This window comes from Cygnus atratus, chromosome 2 (genome assembly GCF_013377495.2).
Source record: "Cygnus atratus isolate AKBS03 ecotype Queensland, Australia chromosome 2, CAtr_DNAZoo_HiC_assembly, whole genome shotgun sequence".
In the NCBI taxonomy this organism is placed as follows: Eukaryota; Metazoa; Chordata; class Aves; order Anseriformes; family Anatidae; genus Cygnus; species Cygnus atratus.
The window spans coordinates 118,788,436-118,804,855 of record NC_066363.1 but is presented as its reverse complement, the minus strand read 5'-3'; the positions used below and the strand labels follow the sequence as shown (position 1 = coordinate 118,804,855).

At 36.2% G+C, this 16,420-nt stretch overlaps 1 protein-coding gene across 5 annotated transcripts in view; it reads left to right on the top strand.

Moving 5' to 3' along the window:
* RB1CC1 (RB1 inducible coiled-coil 1) overlaps window positions 1-16,420 on the top strand; it is an 81,099-nt gene that overhangs the window by 33,887 nt on the left and 30,792 nt on the right. For all 5 annotated transcript variants that reach the window (XM_050708893.1, XM_035553191.2, XM_035553193.2 and 2 more), the window contains exons 7-13: window positions 341-776; window positions 3,582-3,752; window positions 10,616-10,800; window positions 13,509-13,695; window positions 13,776-13,857; window positions 14,717-14,778; window positions 15,757-15,860. In XM_050708893.1, coding sequence (XP_050564850.1) covers window positions 341-776; window positions 3,582-3,752; window positions 10,616-10,800; window positions 13,509-13,695; window positions 13,776-13,857; window positions 14,717-14,778; window positions 15,757-15,860 — 1,227 coding nt within the window. The remainder of the gene's footprint in view (window positions 1-340; window positions 777-3,581; window positions 3,753-10,615; window positions 10,801-13,508; window positions 13,696-13,775; window positions 13,858-14,716; window positions 14,779-15,756; window positions 15,861-16,420) is intronic.

The following is a 16,420-nucleotide window of genomic DNA, read 5'->3' as shown; positions in this document are numbered from 1 at the left end:
GATGTCTCAGTTATCAAACTGCCATGTTTTTTCATGTTTTTGTCATCGCATTATGCCATATAATATTGACATATAAGCTTATATGACATATAAGCTTACCCTGAAGTTTAGAAGAGTTCATATTCAGCAGTGGAAGAGAGCAAAAATTACTTTCTGTGCTCTCATGATGTTGTTACTGAACGCAGTGCTTTGAAAGGGTAATAACCAAATTCATTTTGAAGTCTGTTTCAGTTCTAAAATATACAAATGGCACTTTAATTATGAGTGGCTTGTGTCAAAGTTGGTATGCAATTGGCTTCTGGATACTGATGGCTTTTTGTTTTCACCCTTTTTAAAAAAGCTTGGGTTCTGCTGTTTCTATCATGGCCAAGATACCACTGCTGGAGTGCCTAACAAGACATAGTTACAGGGAGTGTTTAGGAAGACTGGATTCTTCAGCTGAGCATGGAGGGGCAGAAAGTGAAGAAACTGAGGATGGGAAATCTCCTGAACTGGTGCTTTATTCTGATGTATCTAAAATGAACAATAAATCAATGTTAGCATCATTTTGCAAGTCAGTTGAACGTTCAGCTTTGGAAGGCACAAATCCTGAAAATGTAAAAGATGATAAGGAGTCTGGTCAAAATGCTACTGTCCAGGACAATGAAGCATCAGTAGAATTGAAAGATGATGATCAGCCTTCATTCAATGTGTCTTTGTTAGACTGGATAAACGTTCAAGATAGACCTAACGATGTTGAATCGCTGGTCAGAAAATGTTTTGATTCTATGAGCAGGGTAAGTTAACAATTTTTTTTCTCACTCAAATTATATTGAAAACTTGCTATGGGATAGTTTTATTTTCCAGATGATGGTTCTTTTGAAGTGATTCAACTTTCTATAGCTTGTTGTTTCTCAAATAACTTTCTGAAGGGAGACCAAAACAAAGTGGGGGTGGGGGAAATATTTTGTGAATGAGTTCTTGAGTTTTAAGAATTTGACCTCTGAGAAAATTTATAATTTCACAATGAATGTTCATTATCTTGGAGGTTTTGTTGTTGTTTTGGGGTTCTGCTGTCTTTTTTTTCCAAAAGTAGCTACTCCTTCTGGAAAGCCAATAATTTCTTGTATCAAAGCAGCTTCTGCTCTCAGTTGATTGTGTTTTTGTGCTTATAATGAAACTAAAATTTTCCTGGACCAAATTCGCTGTTAGTCTGTACTTAAAAATACTGAATATTTATTGAAAGATCAAATTCATGTAGTTAATCATGATATTTCTTCATTCTTTATTAACTGGTACATGCTCATGTTCTTTGTAAGTCACTGCTTTAGCCAATTAACGTTGTAACCTTTTACATTGAGATATCCTTCTTTCTTGCTTGCTTGTACCTTTTTCTGTAGCTTATATTTCTTATGTTGTGTAACCTTGTTTGCATATGTATTGTTTTAATATAACTCAATGTACCTGGAACAAACAAAAAAATAATTTATATTGTCTTGGACACTTTATTTTAATTAAGGTAAGAATGGAAGACTCTCAATTATGTCTAGGCATAATCTGTTACAAGGAGCATTACCATGTGATCAGTTTTACTTTTTTTTAATTCTGCCTTAAAAGTAAGTGGAGAATTGGGCTTAATATTAAGGCCTGCCCAAGGTTTTGAGCTGTCTCAATTTTAGTAGTACAGAAAAGGCTGAGTGAATGACTGGGCTTTCCAAGTTGTGACAGTTTTACTTTCTTTTACCAAAACCAAGTATGTTCAGTGCTGTCTCTGAAAAACTTTGCCGAAGTCTGAGACAATCCTCTGTTTTGTTTCTTTGGTAATGCTACAAGGTGCTTTCTGATGGTTTTAAGCAAGTAACAAAGCCCTGTAGTTCAATTTGAGGGCGAAGAAATTCATTTTGTTCATACTAGTTAAGTTGTCCTGTATTATGTCCCTATATCTATCAATATTTTGAGAGACAGGAATTAGAGTTGCTTCAAAATAAATGTAGTGATGCTGAAGAAAAAAACATTTTAGTTAGTTGTTGTACCTTTTTTAGATTAGCTTGAAGTCTTATTTGACCTATGTCACCTGTTTTGAGTAGGTTACATTGTAACTGTGTACTTTTCTGTCCTTGCTTTTCTTATCTAGTTGTTTTTTTTTGGGGGGGGGGAATGAAGTTGCCCCTGCAATTTTTTTTCCAATCATAATTGACAGGTAGATACTCCATCTATTCTGGCTACCACCAGACCAACTATAAGTGATCAATTTTGATTTAGTTCTCACAAAAACTCAAAAGCTTCAATATGATAGCTCCTAGGAAAACATTAATTTACTCTCTTTAATGTAGCACAGACAAAGGATTCAATCTTTGTTTGCCATTGATTTAGAATTAGAAAACAGAATTAGTGTGTAGCTGAAAAGGAAAATCAACCAAATAAGTATCTCACAACACAGTTGTCATCTCAAGTAAATATTAAGAGAACACTTCAATGTGAGAATACAAAAGCCAATCATTTTTTGTTACTGTTCTTCGCCATTCTTCCCCTGCCCTGTCCTTCTTGGAAATATGAACCATACAAATGACTTATAATTGCAATTCTTATTTGAAATTCTGAATTCAGGTAAGATTTTCATTGAAGTGTAACGTGTCTGTATGAGATTTGTAACAGAATGAAAGTACTGCATAGGAAAGCTTTTATACAGCCAAATACTAGATTGGGGAAAATAGGTTTTTTATTCATGTTAATATTGATACACGTAAGTGTATCTTTAGGAAGGTGTAAGTATGCTTTTTGGTGTGGGTTGTTGTAAAACCTGCATATTAGTGGAAGAAGTCAGTGTTATGACAGCTTGTATGACTTTGTACTTGTATACTTTTCATTAGATTCTCACTTAATGCTTTTAATTTGTTTCGTTGCTTCTTTAGTGAAACTTAAAGGGTTACCCTTACTGTCTGTGGGTGTTGTAGCTTCTTAATGTTTCACAGTTTATTTTTTTTATTTTTTCCTGGATGATGGGTCACAAAGGAGTATGATGAAACAATTTTATTAACAATGTGTTATCAAAAATAATAGTGAAAAGTATTAGAAATGTACTATTTTTCTGTAGCTTGTATTCTAGTTACTAGTACTGATCTGCATTATATATGAAGCCATAAATTAAACACTTTCATTTAGTGGGAAAGTGCTAATGAGTCTTGCAGCTCTTTCCTACCACCCTCCCTATTGCACTTCCTACTGAGTCACATTTGTCGTTTGTTCTGATTATAGCTGTATAGACTCTGTTCTAGTGTACGCTCTGTCCATTAGCTTTAATTCTCCCTGTCCCCTCATTGTCCCTTCCCCTTGCAAGGACCTGATTTGTACGATGATCTGGTTGGAAAACTTAAAAGAAGCCGATGCATTGATCAAAAATCCACAATCTAATTAATTCAGGATTCTGAAACAAATGAAAGATGTAGGCATGCCTTTGATTCAAAGAAAATGCTTAGTGGAAATAGTACTAGATACGACAGAATAGTGAAGGAAAAATATTAAGGTTATGAAAATTCACGTCGTTATTTCATGTTACCTTTGAATACATCAAGTGCTAATTTTTTCCATTATTTTATTTCTAGCTCGATCCAAGGATCATCCAGCCATTTTTGGCAGAATGTCGACAAACTATTGCCAAACTAGATAATCAGAACATGAAGGCTATTAAAGGCCTTGAGGATAGGCTGTATGCATTGGATCAGATGATAGCAAGTTGCAGCAGACTGGTGAATGAACAAAAAGAACTTGCTCAGGTAATGCAAATGTATATTTGTGTGACGTTGGAAGATGGTAGACTTTTGATATGTGTATGCTGTTAAAGATTATAATGAAACAGTTGCATGTCTTAATGCAAGATAGTTTTCAATGTGTTACAGTAAAGCACTATATTTATAATAATTGGACAGTTAAATATTATTTTTACATGTTATGTTTACAGTGCACAGCTAATTACCGTATTCTTTTGAATACTTAAGTGTTCTTTTATTTTTTGATCTGAAAAGAGGAGTTATCACTGTTGTATACTTCAGGAGTAAGAGCAAGTCTGTTCACCTTCAGGTTTCAGTCATGGAGGGATTTATTGTTATCCTTGTTGTCTAGAACTAAGGAAAAAAAATCAGAGCTTGATTGAGAGATACAGAATAAGAAAGAGACAGATTAATTTTTGTTTTTGAAGGCAAATACTTAGCCCTTGGTAAATGCCACTATAAAAGTACCTGAGAAGAGGTAATGTGCTTAATGGTTGATCACCAAGCTTGTAGTGAGGAGAAAATGTAGTGTGCCTGTCATTTGAAGTGGTAAGAAATTTGATTTAAAGCTTTTCTAAATATTAAAATACACAAACACATGAGCTGTACATTTTAAATAGTATAGTGCTGTAGTAAAGTTTCTTTATTAAATGCAGCTTCTGTGAAGAGCTTCAGTTAATTTTATACCCAATTGTCTTTTGGAACTAGAAGTATATTAAGACCTGTATGCGATCATTACCTGATGTAATAGATGTGTAGATGTTCACCATTGTGTCAGAATGGGGACCATAAGGAAACAAACGAGTTACTCATTTCTGCTTGGTGCGGTGTATCATTAGTGGGAATAATTGAGCAGCGTTCTTCCCTATCTTGCTGGTCAGCGGGGTGGTTAGGGGCCCCTTTTCAAGTCCTAGGAAAGAATTGGACTGGCAGTCATGTAGGACCCAGGTTTCCAGCTGCGTCCTTTGGCTGGTGTGTAAAGGTGGGTGCTACTAGTTCTTCTGGCAGCATTACTTAAAAGTGGAGACTGTTCTCCAGTAATTTCAATGAGTAAGTCCAGGCATAAGTTTTTGTTAAATGTATGCAAGACAGACATACAAAAAAAACATGTTTATGTTGTAGGCAGGTGCTAAATCCAAGGGAAATTTAGCATGATGGAGAAAGCTATTCTTGTATCTCTCTACTTGGTTGCCCAGTGCTGTTGTGGTCTTAGCTGTGTTCTCCCTCTCCACTTGAATGAGGAATGTACCTCAAGTTTACCAATTCTACTTGAGTGACATGCCTAAAAGTCAATTGGAAAGATACTTGGTACCTTTTCTAAATACCTCTGTACGTTTTGATTATGTGCCTTTTGAAGATTTATCAGACTTCAAACTTTCAAATCTTCATCTTTGCCTTGTCTTTTTTTTGTAAACTGGCTGTTCCTTTTGTATGTGTATCATAAAAGACACAAGTTTTTTGTTTTGTTTTAAGAATAGTGAGATAGAATCATAGAATGGTTTGGATTGGAAGGCACCTTGAATATCATCTTATTCTGATCTCCCTACCGTGGACAAGGACGCCTTCCGTTAGAATCAGGTTGTCCAAAGCCACATCCAGCCTGAGCACTTCCAGGGTTCCACAACCTCTATGGGCAACCAGTTTCAGTGCCTCACCACCCTCATCAAGAAGAGTATGCCTTATCCTATACCCTAGATAGGACAAGGTTTTTTTCTTCCGTAGTGAATTGAATGCTTGTGATTAAGTACGAAGTGTACTCCTAGATAGCTTTATTCCTTCATTTTATATGGAAGCATTTCTGTATATGCTGCATATATGATGGAAAAGCCTCAGGAAGCATTTTCTAATCAGATCTAGGAAGACATCGTACATCGTTTTTCATTTCATATGCTTGTATGATTTCATCATTTAATGTAGTTGTTTAGATACCGTTTGAAAAAACTAGGTGCTTGTAGATGCTTAATGTGAGATTAGAGCTACTATCATATTAATCAAGTGATAGTCTGCATAGAAATCTTAAAAAGGATAGCTATGTGCAAGGGTTTCATCTTATTGAAAAATATAGGCAAAGACTTGGGTATTTTTAAAGGGAGTGCTTAAATTTTTTTGATGACTGTTGATATTTGGTGTTACTAGAAGAAAACTCTAACTTTTCCTTTATATCACATTTTTCAGCAGTGAACTATTTCTGTTCATAAAGAAATAGCAAGTGGATGTATTTTATGGAACAAGAGTAAGGAACATCTAAATGGTAATTCTAGCGGCAGTATATGTATTGGAAGCTGTATACTTGTCTTTCCCAGGCTGGAAAAAGCTTATGTTCCATCTAGAATTTGACTTGACTTTCTATTCCAACTTAGGTTCTGTTACTGAAATTCAGAACAAACTTAGCCCACAGAACAGTCATCTGCTGCTAGAAGGCCTCGTTGCTTAGATAATTTGTTTGTCCCTTGGACTGTCTTAAGAGTTATTTTGTCTCTGGTTAGTCTTTTCAATGAACTGACCCTTAAACAGCCTTTTATATGAAAAAATACTTTTTGATTTATGTACTTGAGTAGTTAATCTCCAGCTGCTGGAGCAATGGAAAGCTGCTTTGTTAAATTCAAAAACTATTTTTCTCTGTGGAAGCTGGGATTTGTAGCATAAGCATATATAACTATGGTCAGTAGGTGGCATTATGTAATAAGGGTACTCATATAGAACATTTGGAGCCTCTTTAATCTTTCAGTATGATTCTGTCCAGTAGCTTGTCCTTTACAGCATTTTCTTGCATTTGATTTTTTTCCAAATTTTCTCAATTAATAGTGTAGCTTTTTAAAACATAGTTACATCAAAATTCACTTCTACAAACTAGATTCATAGAAGTGTTAGTCTTCTGTTAGTTCTGTTAACCATAGCCAACACACAGATTTTCAGATGGCTTTCTTGTTTCTGGGATTGTTCTGCTTCTCATAAAGTTAATGAGAAAAGAACTTTAATTAAAAGGGGGAGAGTTATCCATATTGTCAGTGTCATATTTTGTACTTTTATATCCCTTCCACTTATTGACATTAGGGAAATCTTACTTTGTTTTTTTGGGGGGATTTATCATGCTTCTAGGTCTTCTCAGCTGTTAATTACCCCACTGACTGCCACCTTTCCCTGTTGACTATTTGAATTTAAGTCTAAAGCGTTAAATATTCTTTCTTGTTTTTTTTTTTTTTTTGATTTAGAAATAGTCACTGTGAAAATCAATGAAAGAACTAGCATACCTGTTTATTTTCAGGGCTCTTCTTAGTTTACCTGTGATGCTCATGTCAACCCTTCCCTTTTCTCAGGGCTAAAAAGGCAAGAACTTGTTGGTACAATTGATTACTTTACATCTTGGATTTCTCCAACATTTGTTTTCCTTGTTTTTTTTTTATTTTACTGTAGTTTTTCTTAACTAGCTGTTGTAGTTTAACCCCAGCAGGCAGCTCAGTGCCATACAGCTGCTTGCTCACTCTCCCCAGGTGGGATGGGGAAGAGAACCAGAAAGGTAAAAATGTGAGAAATCATGAGTTGAAATAAAGACAGTTTACTGGGTAAAGCAAAAGCCATGTGCACAGGCAGAGCCAAACCAGGAGTTCATTTGCTGCTTCCCATCAGCAGGCAGGTGTTCAGCCCCTTCCAGGAGATCAGGGCTCATCACAATGGTTTCTTGGGAAGACGAACACCATCGCTCTGAACATCCCCCCCTTTCTCCTTCTTTACCCCAGCTTTTATTGCTGGGCATGACACTCTGTGGTATGGGACATCCCTCTGGCCAGCCTGGGCCAGCTGCCTTGGCTGTGTCTCCTCCTAGCTCATGGTGCACCCCCAGCCTCCTCACTGGCAGGGCAGCACCAGGAGCTGGAAAGGCCTTGGCTCTGTGTGAGCACTGCTCTGCAACAGCTAAAACATCGGTCTGTTATCACTACTAGTCTCATAAAAAAAATCCAAACCACAGCATTATGCAAGCCTCTACTAACTCTATCCCAGCCAAAACAATGACATGGTTTTTTTCTAGTATGCTGAGAATTTTATTTCTGATCTGCATGCTATGAGAATTTTAGTTTGAAATTTATTTTAAAGATGGATTCACAGATACAGAAACCCCAAAAGATATTCAAACTTATGGATAGCCTTTTGGAACTGAGAGTAAAGCTGGAAGGAATTTCCTAGCTCAATGCATCCAGTTTTGTGTAACTGCAAGCTCCATACCACGTGGCCAATTTAAAAAGCTTACTGAGATGCAATTTAAAAGCAATTATTTTCTTGATTTCTCTGTACGTGTTACAGTTTTATACAATCTGATTGTGCTAAAATGTATAAACATCCTTTCATCTCAGATCTGCATGTATTCTTGTCTAGTTCAAATCTATTTTCTCATGCCTAATCCTGTCTTTGATTTTGGTACTTGGCAATTCCCTAATGATTAGCACAGCATGTTCAATGTCTTTGTCTTCCATAGCTAAACAATTCAAGTTCTTTTGGTGAGACTCCTCATCTCGATCATCTCTAACAATTCTTCTCACCTTTTCTAGTTTCCATTCACTTGGGCTGAATAAGACAGGCAGTTAAAACGCTGGCAACCTGCTTTTGTTTGCCAAAAGGTCCTCCCTCATTCAATGCGGAAGTTGCACAGAGTTCAGTAACTGCATAGCTCTTCAGTATTCTCTTCCATCTGCTGTGTGCATCTTTCATTTTCTTTTCGTTACACTTAACCTACTTTTATGATACTTTCCGATTTCTGTGCTTTTCTCACTAGGATACAAATACTTATTGCAGGCTTTGCAAATAAGCTTTATAGTATTTGATGTCAAGACCTGTTCGCTTTCAATATTAAACCAGCAATGACAGGAATTTCATTTGTCACCTGGTATATGTAATTCTGTATGGCTTACTGTTCTCATTGACTTCAACATCAGAAAGAAACACTTAGAACTAATGTCTGTTTTTTATTTCTTTATTAAGAAAACAAAGGGTTAATAAACAAGTTTATGGAAGTACAAATGTAGTGTCCGCTGTGTTCAAGCAATGTGTCAGATGCAACATGGAAGTGGACAAAATCAATGAGCAAAATCATAGGTAAAGAACCACACTGCCTTCAGCAGTATTTTGTCTCACCTGTTGAATGTGACGAAGGAGACAATGGCCCGGCACAGTAGTTCTTATGTCAGGATGCTTCCCTGTCCCTGCCTTTGCTGCCTCTTCTGCGTGTGTCTACATATGCTACCTTCTGTAATCACCAATCTAAGACATGTCTAAGATGGTCCAACTTTCCTGTTTTGCCCACTGACCCTTTTACGGGGTTGCCTGTTGTCATCCACAACATAACAAGTAATTCCTTGCCCTGCCCAATCTCCAACTTGCAAATAAATGTCTGGCTGCACTTTTCCATTCTTGTTTTGCTGAAGCTGCTTTCTCTCCCTACTTCCTCTTGTTCCACTGGCTCATCAGAAACAAGAGTTTAGAGCAAGTGTTCACAATTGGAGAGACTTGTCAGCCCTCCCCACCATGATGCATATGGATAAACTAGAGACCCTATTGCTTTATGGCAAGTGTTTTGTTACCCTTGACTTAGCTACTTCAGCTTTTAAAATATTTTCGTATCTTTCTGGATTACTGAAGAGAAGTCAGTGGGGAGAATTTCCATTCATGAAACTTCTTCCACCCTCACGTATGGTATTGATAGGATGTTTGCCAACAAAACTTTCTATTTGGTTGTTATGCAAAGCCAGCGCCCTTTACAGGAATAAAATAAGAAAAATGTATTACTGATAGTGTTTGCAGTATTCTCAGCTCTACAATTGGTAAAATGGACAACTGTTTCAGAGAGTCTGTGTTGTGGTCTAGATTCCACAGAAAATCCTGGTCATAATGCTCTTTTGTCCTTCTCTCTTTCATTGCATTTTCTTACACTGTAGAGACCCAGGGCAAATTCCTAATTCCTGCCCCATAATAGGAAAGTTAATACTTCTGAGTAAAAACAATTATAAGAATTTTAACATATTGCAAAAGCACTTAATGTTCCTCAGGTTATTTTTTTTAATGGTTCAGTATTTGACTTTTCAGAAGATATTTGTGAGGAACAGTCTTATACAAGTAGACAATGGAAGAGCTAATGACAGACAATTACATCCTGGAATAATGAAGGCTAAGTGAAAATTGATGCTTCTAATAAGGAGTATCAGGCATCCTTAATTGTCACTGCATGTACTTATTTTGCTGTGTTTTGAAGGTTATACATTCCATACTGCATAAAGAAGTTCAATAATTTGTCTTAGGTAGGACTTGCATGGCTGACAATTTAGTGACAATTATGATGTACTTCCTAATTGGCAGATAATGAATGAAGATGTTTAAATTTGTACATACATTCATTCTAGGAAGGAGGGGGGAAAATTATTTTCATATATGAATTTAATTGTTTAAGAGGTAGATTCTTTCGCCCACAGTAATAATACTGGATATGCTATAATGTTAAGTCTTGGATATGCCAGAATTTAAAAAGCTGTTTGCAGGAATTAGAATGATGGTTGATTGCATTAGAATTAGTATCTACTTCTTTCTGCTGCATTAAATTTAAAATCTTTCACTTGTGCTGGTTAGTTGTGGGAAGTTCTTAAAAGGTTGTGTTGGTAATGTTTGGAGATTAAAATCTCAGCTGAGATTTATTTGGTATTGGATTAGAGAATGGAAGTAATGTGAGCTTGACACTTGATTTCTCTATGTAGGATTCTGTTATACCCTTTAATAGTTACAGGAATTTTATTAAAAGTCTTGCATGCTTACAGAGAAGATGATTACTTCAGTGCTTTTTGATTGTTACAAAGCTTGTGTAACAAACGTGTCTTTTTCTCCTATAGGGATTTTTGGCTAATCAGAAGAGAGCTGAGAACTTGAAAGATCCTTCTGTGCTGCCTGACTTGTGTTTGAGTCATGCAAATCAGCTGATGATTATGTTAACTAATCACAGAAAACTGTTAGATATTAAACAGAAATGCACCACTGCCAAACAGGAGCTTGCAAATAATCTTCAAGTCAGACTAAAGTAAGTTACAACTTCTCAACTTGGCACTGCAAATTCCACTTGCATTGATATTCTTAAAAGAAAAAGTGTCATAAGGAAATCTTCAGTAATGCACAGAGGCTTTTCTCAATGGAAGAGAAAATAAAAGTTGGATCAGTTGAGGTTGTTTATCAACTCATCTGTAAGTATGAAACAAAATATTACTTAAGCTGTAAGAAAAAATCTCTTAATGACCTTCATATCAATAAAACAATATTCTTGAACCTACAATCCCCTCTCCTGTCATCAACCTTGAAAGCCATCAATATCTTATTTAAAATCTGGCAATTATATTGATATTTTCAAAAGAGTGTAATAAATATAAGTAAAACATTCTTCAGTAGTTTGTGATCATATCAAAGCAAGAAAGCGTGACATTAGTTTATTTACTTGCAGTTAATGAAAAATAATTACATCTACTGACAGTGTCATTTTTTTCATGTAAGTGTCATTGCCTATGCCATAGAAGGCAGTAAGTAGTCTGTATTGCTAAATGTAAAAAGTGTTCTTTCCGCTATTAAACCTAATCCTTAAGCTTTATTTAATGTTATGTCAGATACATAGGGAAAGTGTACAGACTTATAATCCTTTCTGAAGAAATGATATGTTTATACTAGCTGTTAATAATTAAGCAACATTAGTGAAGGGTGTAGAGGGCAAGACGTATGAGTAGTGGATGAGGTCCCTTGGTTTGTTCAGCCCGGAGCAGAGCAGGCTGAGGGGAGGCCTCATGGCGGCCTGCAGCTCCCTCACGAGGGGAGCGGAGGGGCAGGCGCTGAGCTCTGCTCTCTGGGGACAGTGACAGGACCCGAGGGAACGGCATGGAGCTGGGACAGGGGAGGGTCAGGCTGGGCCTTAGGGAAAGGTTCTGCACCCAGAGGGTGGTCGGGCACTGGGGCAGGCTCCCCAGGGCAGTGGTCACAGCACTGAGCCTGTTCGAGTCCGAGAAGCATTTGGACAGTGCTCTCAGACACATGGTCTGATTTTTGGGTGGTCCTGTGTGGAGCCAGGTGCTGGGACCTGATCATCCTTGTGGGTCCCTTCCAACTCGGGATATTTTGTAGTTCTGTGAACACTGATGCTGTTAAACTTGCACACTGGATTGGTTATCCATCAAGAAGATTTTTTTTCTTCTTGACGAGACTACAGTTTGTATGAAAAAATGTAGTTTAAGGATGCAGGATAAAGTAAAGCAGAATCAGCAGTGCAGTAATGACAGATTCTGTGTTTGTAAGATGAATTATTGCTAGAGAAATCAGAATAGGAATTTTGTCTCTTCAGTGCCCGTGCACCTACTCTTACCCTTCTGAAAAGATGTGTTTTGTGTTTTTTCACCATTTTTCAAAAGTAGCGAGGGTTAGTATGTAGAAGTTAGCTTACCATAAACATCCCTTTGATTTCCTATATGCTGAAGTACTGGTGTAGCTATGCACCTAATTCACAAGTTACTAGAGGAAAAGAATTGCATCCCTTTGGAAGGAGAAAGTGAGGCACAGAGAATGAATGCAAGGAGGATAGATCTTGAGAAGAATAAAGCATAGATTTAAAAAAAAAAAAAAAACACAACTTTTGTATGTCAAACCAAAGGTGGTTCTAGATTGTCTTTAGCAGCAGCTAGTAGCAAATGACTGTAACAGGAATGAGGAAAATACATATTTTCCTCTAAGAATATTTACGTATAGAAGTAGTTCTTCTGGGTTTAACTGCTGGTTAATTACTTTAACTACTTCTTTTGAATCCACAAACTCTTCCTGGCTTTTGTAAGTTCAGCCCTGCAACTCTTTTGTGGAAAAAGTCCTTCCTTTGTGCTTGAACTGGCCACTTGTTGGCTTTGTGTAATGCTCTCTGTTTATTTGTTGCTACTCATTACTGTGAGAAAGTTAAAAGTGTATGTTTGTCTTCTCTGTTAGTATATGTTTCTCCTAGTTTAATGTTGACTTCATTGTATTTGTCACTTTTACTTCACTTCTGTCAACAAAAAGATTTTTTGTTACTGCAGGGGTGCTATGACTTCTTTGGAAAAGTTGCTGTAATGTTTCCACTGAGACACCAGGTTATCACCTTTTTGGTAGTTAAGCTGTGATTTAATTATTTTGGTGTCTGTGTTTGAAATTGCTATATTGACCAAGGAATACACATGTATATTTTCAATAAGATAATTGGACGTGTGGTTACATAAAATGAAAATTTGTATGTTAGCAGGGCAGTTATTTGTAGTGAGCAAGTAGATGGTGTGAACTTCCTAGGCAGTCTTTCGATCTTCTCTTTGACGGTATCCCCACCCCTGATATTTCTGGCTAATGCTTTTCCATATTTTTAAGATTTATGAACAAAGACTAGTGTCGTCTTTGCTCTGGATGTACCAACTTCTTTGTAAATTCTTCTAGAGAAAATTACATTATTATTTTAAGGTTATGTATGCTAAGAGTATTACTTACCAAAAACAATACCTTAACTTCAATGTTGGTGAGTGTTAATTTGAACGTTTATGTGGATTTTTTACACTGAGAAGTTAATAGAGAAGACAACTGCTGAATTCTGAATTACGTGGTACTTCCAGATGGCCTGTTGTTGACCTGTGTAAAATAATATTGTTTAGCTGATCCAAAGATGTTGCTAATTTTGGATAAATTAAAATGCAGAAGAGATGACTAAGTTGCTGTCTTCTAAAGTGTAACCTGCTTTTGTAGGTGGTGTTGTTTTGTAATGCTTCATGCTGACCAAGATGGAGAGAAACTGCAAGCTTTGCTTCGTCTTGTAACAGAGCTTCTAGAAAGGGTCAAGGTTGTAGAGGCTCTCAGCACTGTTCCTCAAATGTACTGTCTAGCTGTCGTTGAGGTTGTAAGGAGAAAAATGTTCATAAAACACTACAGGGAGGTAAGTAAATACAAAGGTTTGGTCTTGACAGTTTGTCAATGTATAAATTAACTACTAACTATGCATTTTTCTTTCTGCAGTGGGCGGGTGCTTTAATAAAAGATGGGAAACACCTATATGAAGCTGAAAGAGCAAAAAGAGAATCTTTTGGTAAACTGTTCAGTAAGTACTTTCTCTTCTGTGAAATCAGAGCTATGGTTTAGTATGACTTTTGTCTTTAAAGGTAGTTAAAATATTTTCATTATGTTATAATTTAAATACCTGCACGTTGTTTTTTGTCCCTTAAATAGAGAACATACGGTGTGCCAGGAGGTCCTATTATGAACAAATTTTGCTACTAAGTCATGTTATGATTTAATCTATTTCATATAGTTTATCCAAAATACTGTGAAAGTTCTAATTAGTTTAATGCTTCTGAAAGAAAAAAAATTCCTAATTACTACACTTGAATGGAGTTTCTTCTTGAACATGTTCTACAAGCTTTACTATTCCATTAAATAACACTTGTGAAACCATTACCGAATATTTGGGTATTGGTACAGCTTCATCGGTATTTCTTCAGGAAAGACAAAAACTAAAGTTGCACGTGTATAACACTTGACCAGAGGTTTAAAAAAAAAAAAATGAAGTTTGAGTAAAAAAAATAAATCGGAGAAACTGGATTTTTTCTACTAAATCTGCATCCTATGTTCTAAATGAACTACTAAAATAAGAAAATTGAGTAAAAGGTTATCAAAATTTTGGAAAGGAGATTTGCAAGATTGCGAAGAAGAATTTGAAAAACGACTTGAGGATTTTAAGAGATAAGCACTAAGGGAACAATCTCAAATGGAGTGCAAAGTTGTATTTTTTGTGGTGGGTTTTGCATGAAATTCCATGCAAAAAGTTCCACTTTCTGTTAAGAAATAGCATAGTTGGTAATACCTTCAAATTTGGTTCAGTTGTTAAAGTGTTTCTCTTGGGGCGTTGTTTGTATGTTGCATTTATTTCTTTTAAATAACCACTTTTTTTCTTTGCCCAGGGAAGTCTTTTCTAAGGAATCGCTTGTTCAGAGGACTTGATTCCTGGCCTCCATCATTTTGTGTATGTACTCAGCATCTTTGTTTCTTTCATGTTTGTAAACAGTACTTCTGTAAATTAAACTAGGCTTAATTCATGCTGTGTGCCTGTCACATTGCTGACACAAAAGAAACAACCAGAAACTAGTATTTTTTGCTATTTAAAGTGACCTGTATTAACACTGGTTCCTAATTTGCGTTGCGGTGGGAGAGGAAATGTCAGTTTGATACTCCGTTTTAAGAAGGAGCCTCTGGAATTGAATAAAAAAAAGCTGTTGATCGGAAAGCAGAGGCCAGGAGGGATAATTTGCCTATCTAATCCAATATTTTGAATAATACAGCCATAAAATTAACCATGCTGCAAAAGCAAGTAAAAGGTTTTCGTGTTTTCCTGTAATTACTAGATGAGTGGAACAGAGTTTTCATCTCTTCATTGGTTGATAACATGATGGTGAAAAATTGTAGCTATAATCAAGTATTGTCTATTAAATTTAACTTCGCACAGACTGGTTAATTCAAGTAGGATCTATCTCTGTGATTCTAATGTTGCCATCTTATTTTGCCTTGTTTACCCTTTGCAGCTTCTCTTTTGCAGCATTTTTTTGAAAAGATGCTGGCAAGAAATAAAAATGCTACTTTTCCATTATTTTAAATACTGAACCGGATTGATACTTAAATATCTGTTTAGCAGCACAATAAGTAAATTTTCAGTGCCATCTCTTAGCCCTTAACTACTTAAATCATTAATGTTTACAAAGCTTGGTAATAGGGAGGAAGTACTGATGCCAGAGGCACTATGGATAATGACTGTAAATGTAAATTAACTTTTTAGGGTTGTATGGGTGAGGGTGTAGCCACAGTCTCGTTAAAAAGATAACGAGTTCTTTTGAGAGATCAGTTTGTTAAACTTCTCCATTATGAATTAGGCTCCTTTTTTGAATCATTCCTTAGTCATCTTGATATCACCTTTATAACAATATAAACTAATTTCTTCTTAATACAGACACGAAAACCTCGCAGGTTTGACAGTGAGCTTCCAGATATCTCATTAAGTGACTTGCAGTTTTTGCAGTCATTTTGTCCTTCAGAAGTACAGCCATTACTCAGGTAAACTTTAAACTTTTAAACCTTTTAAACTTTGTACAATATGGAGGTAGCTTCCCTTTCTGTCGTGCTTCCACCTCCAATTTATTTTGCATAAGGAACAGACCAGGATATTTTTGTTAAACTGATATTCGTAAGCAATGCTCTTTTGCTGACTTAGTGCAGATATATATTACTTATATTCTTATATACAAGCTCAGATGACCTGAACACACGTATGCCCTATGTATTCTGTATGGAAATGTAAAGGATGTTGGACATTGCTCTGATGGTTAGTGAGCTTTCAATTCATGTGTCTTAAACCTGTAAAAATTGGGCAAGCACAAAATAGGAGCAAGTCCTCTATAAGGTCCTGTCTAGGAAGAGGTCTATCTGTATCACTGTGATCAGATGCTACAGGTATCTGCATTCTCCGTTCTAACAAACGTCGCTGTATTTAGAGATTTTCTCAATTTCATTTTTCTAGCTCTAAGGCCACAACCCCACAAAGGATTGATAATATAAAAAGGAGTTGCTCCACTGTCATTTGTCAGGTTCATCAACAGTACCAACCTGCAACGTGT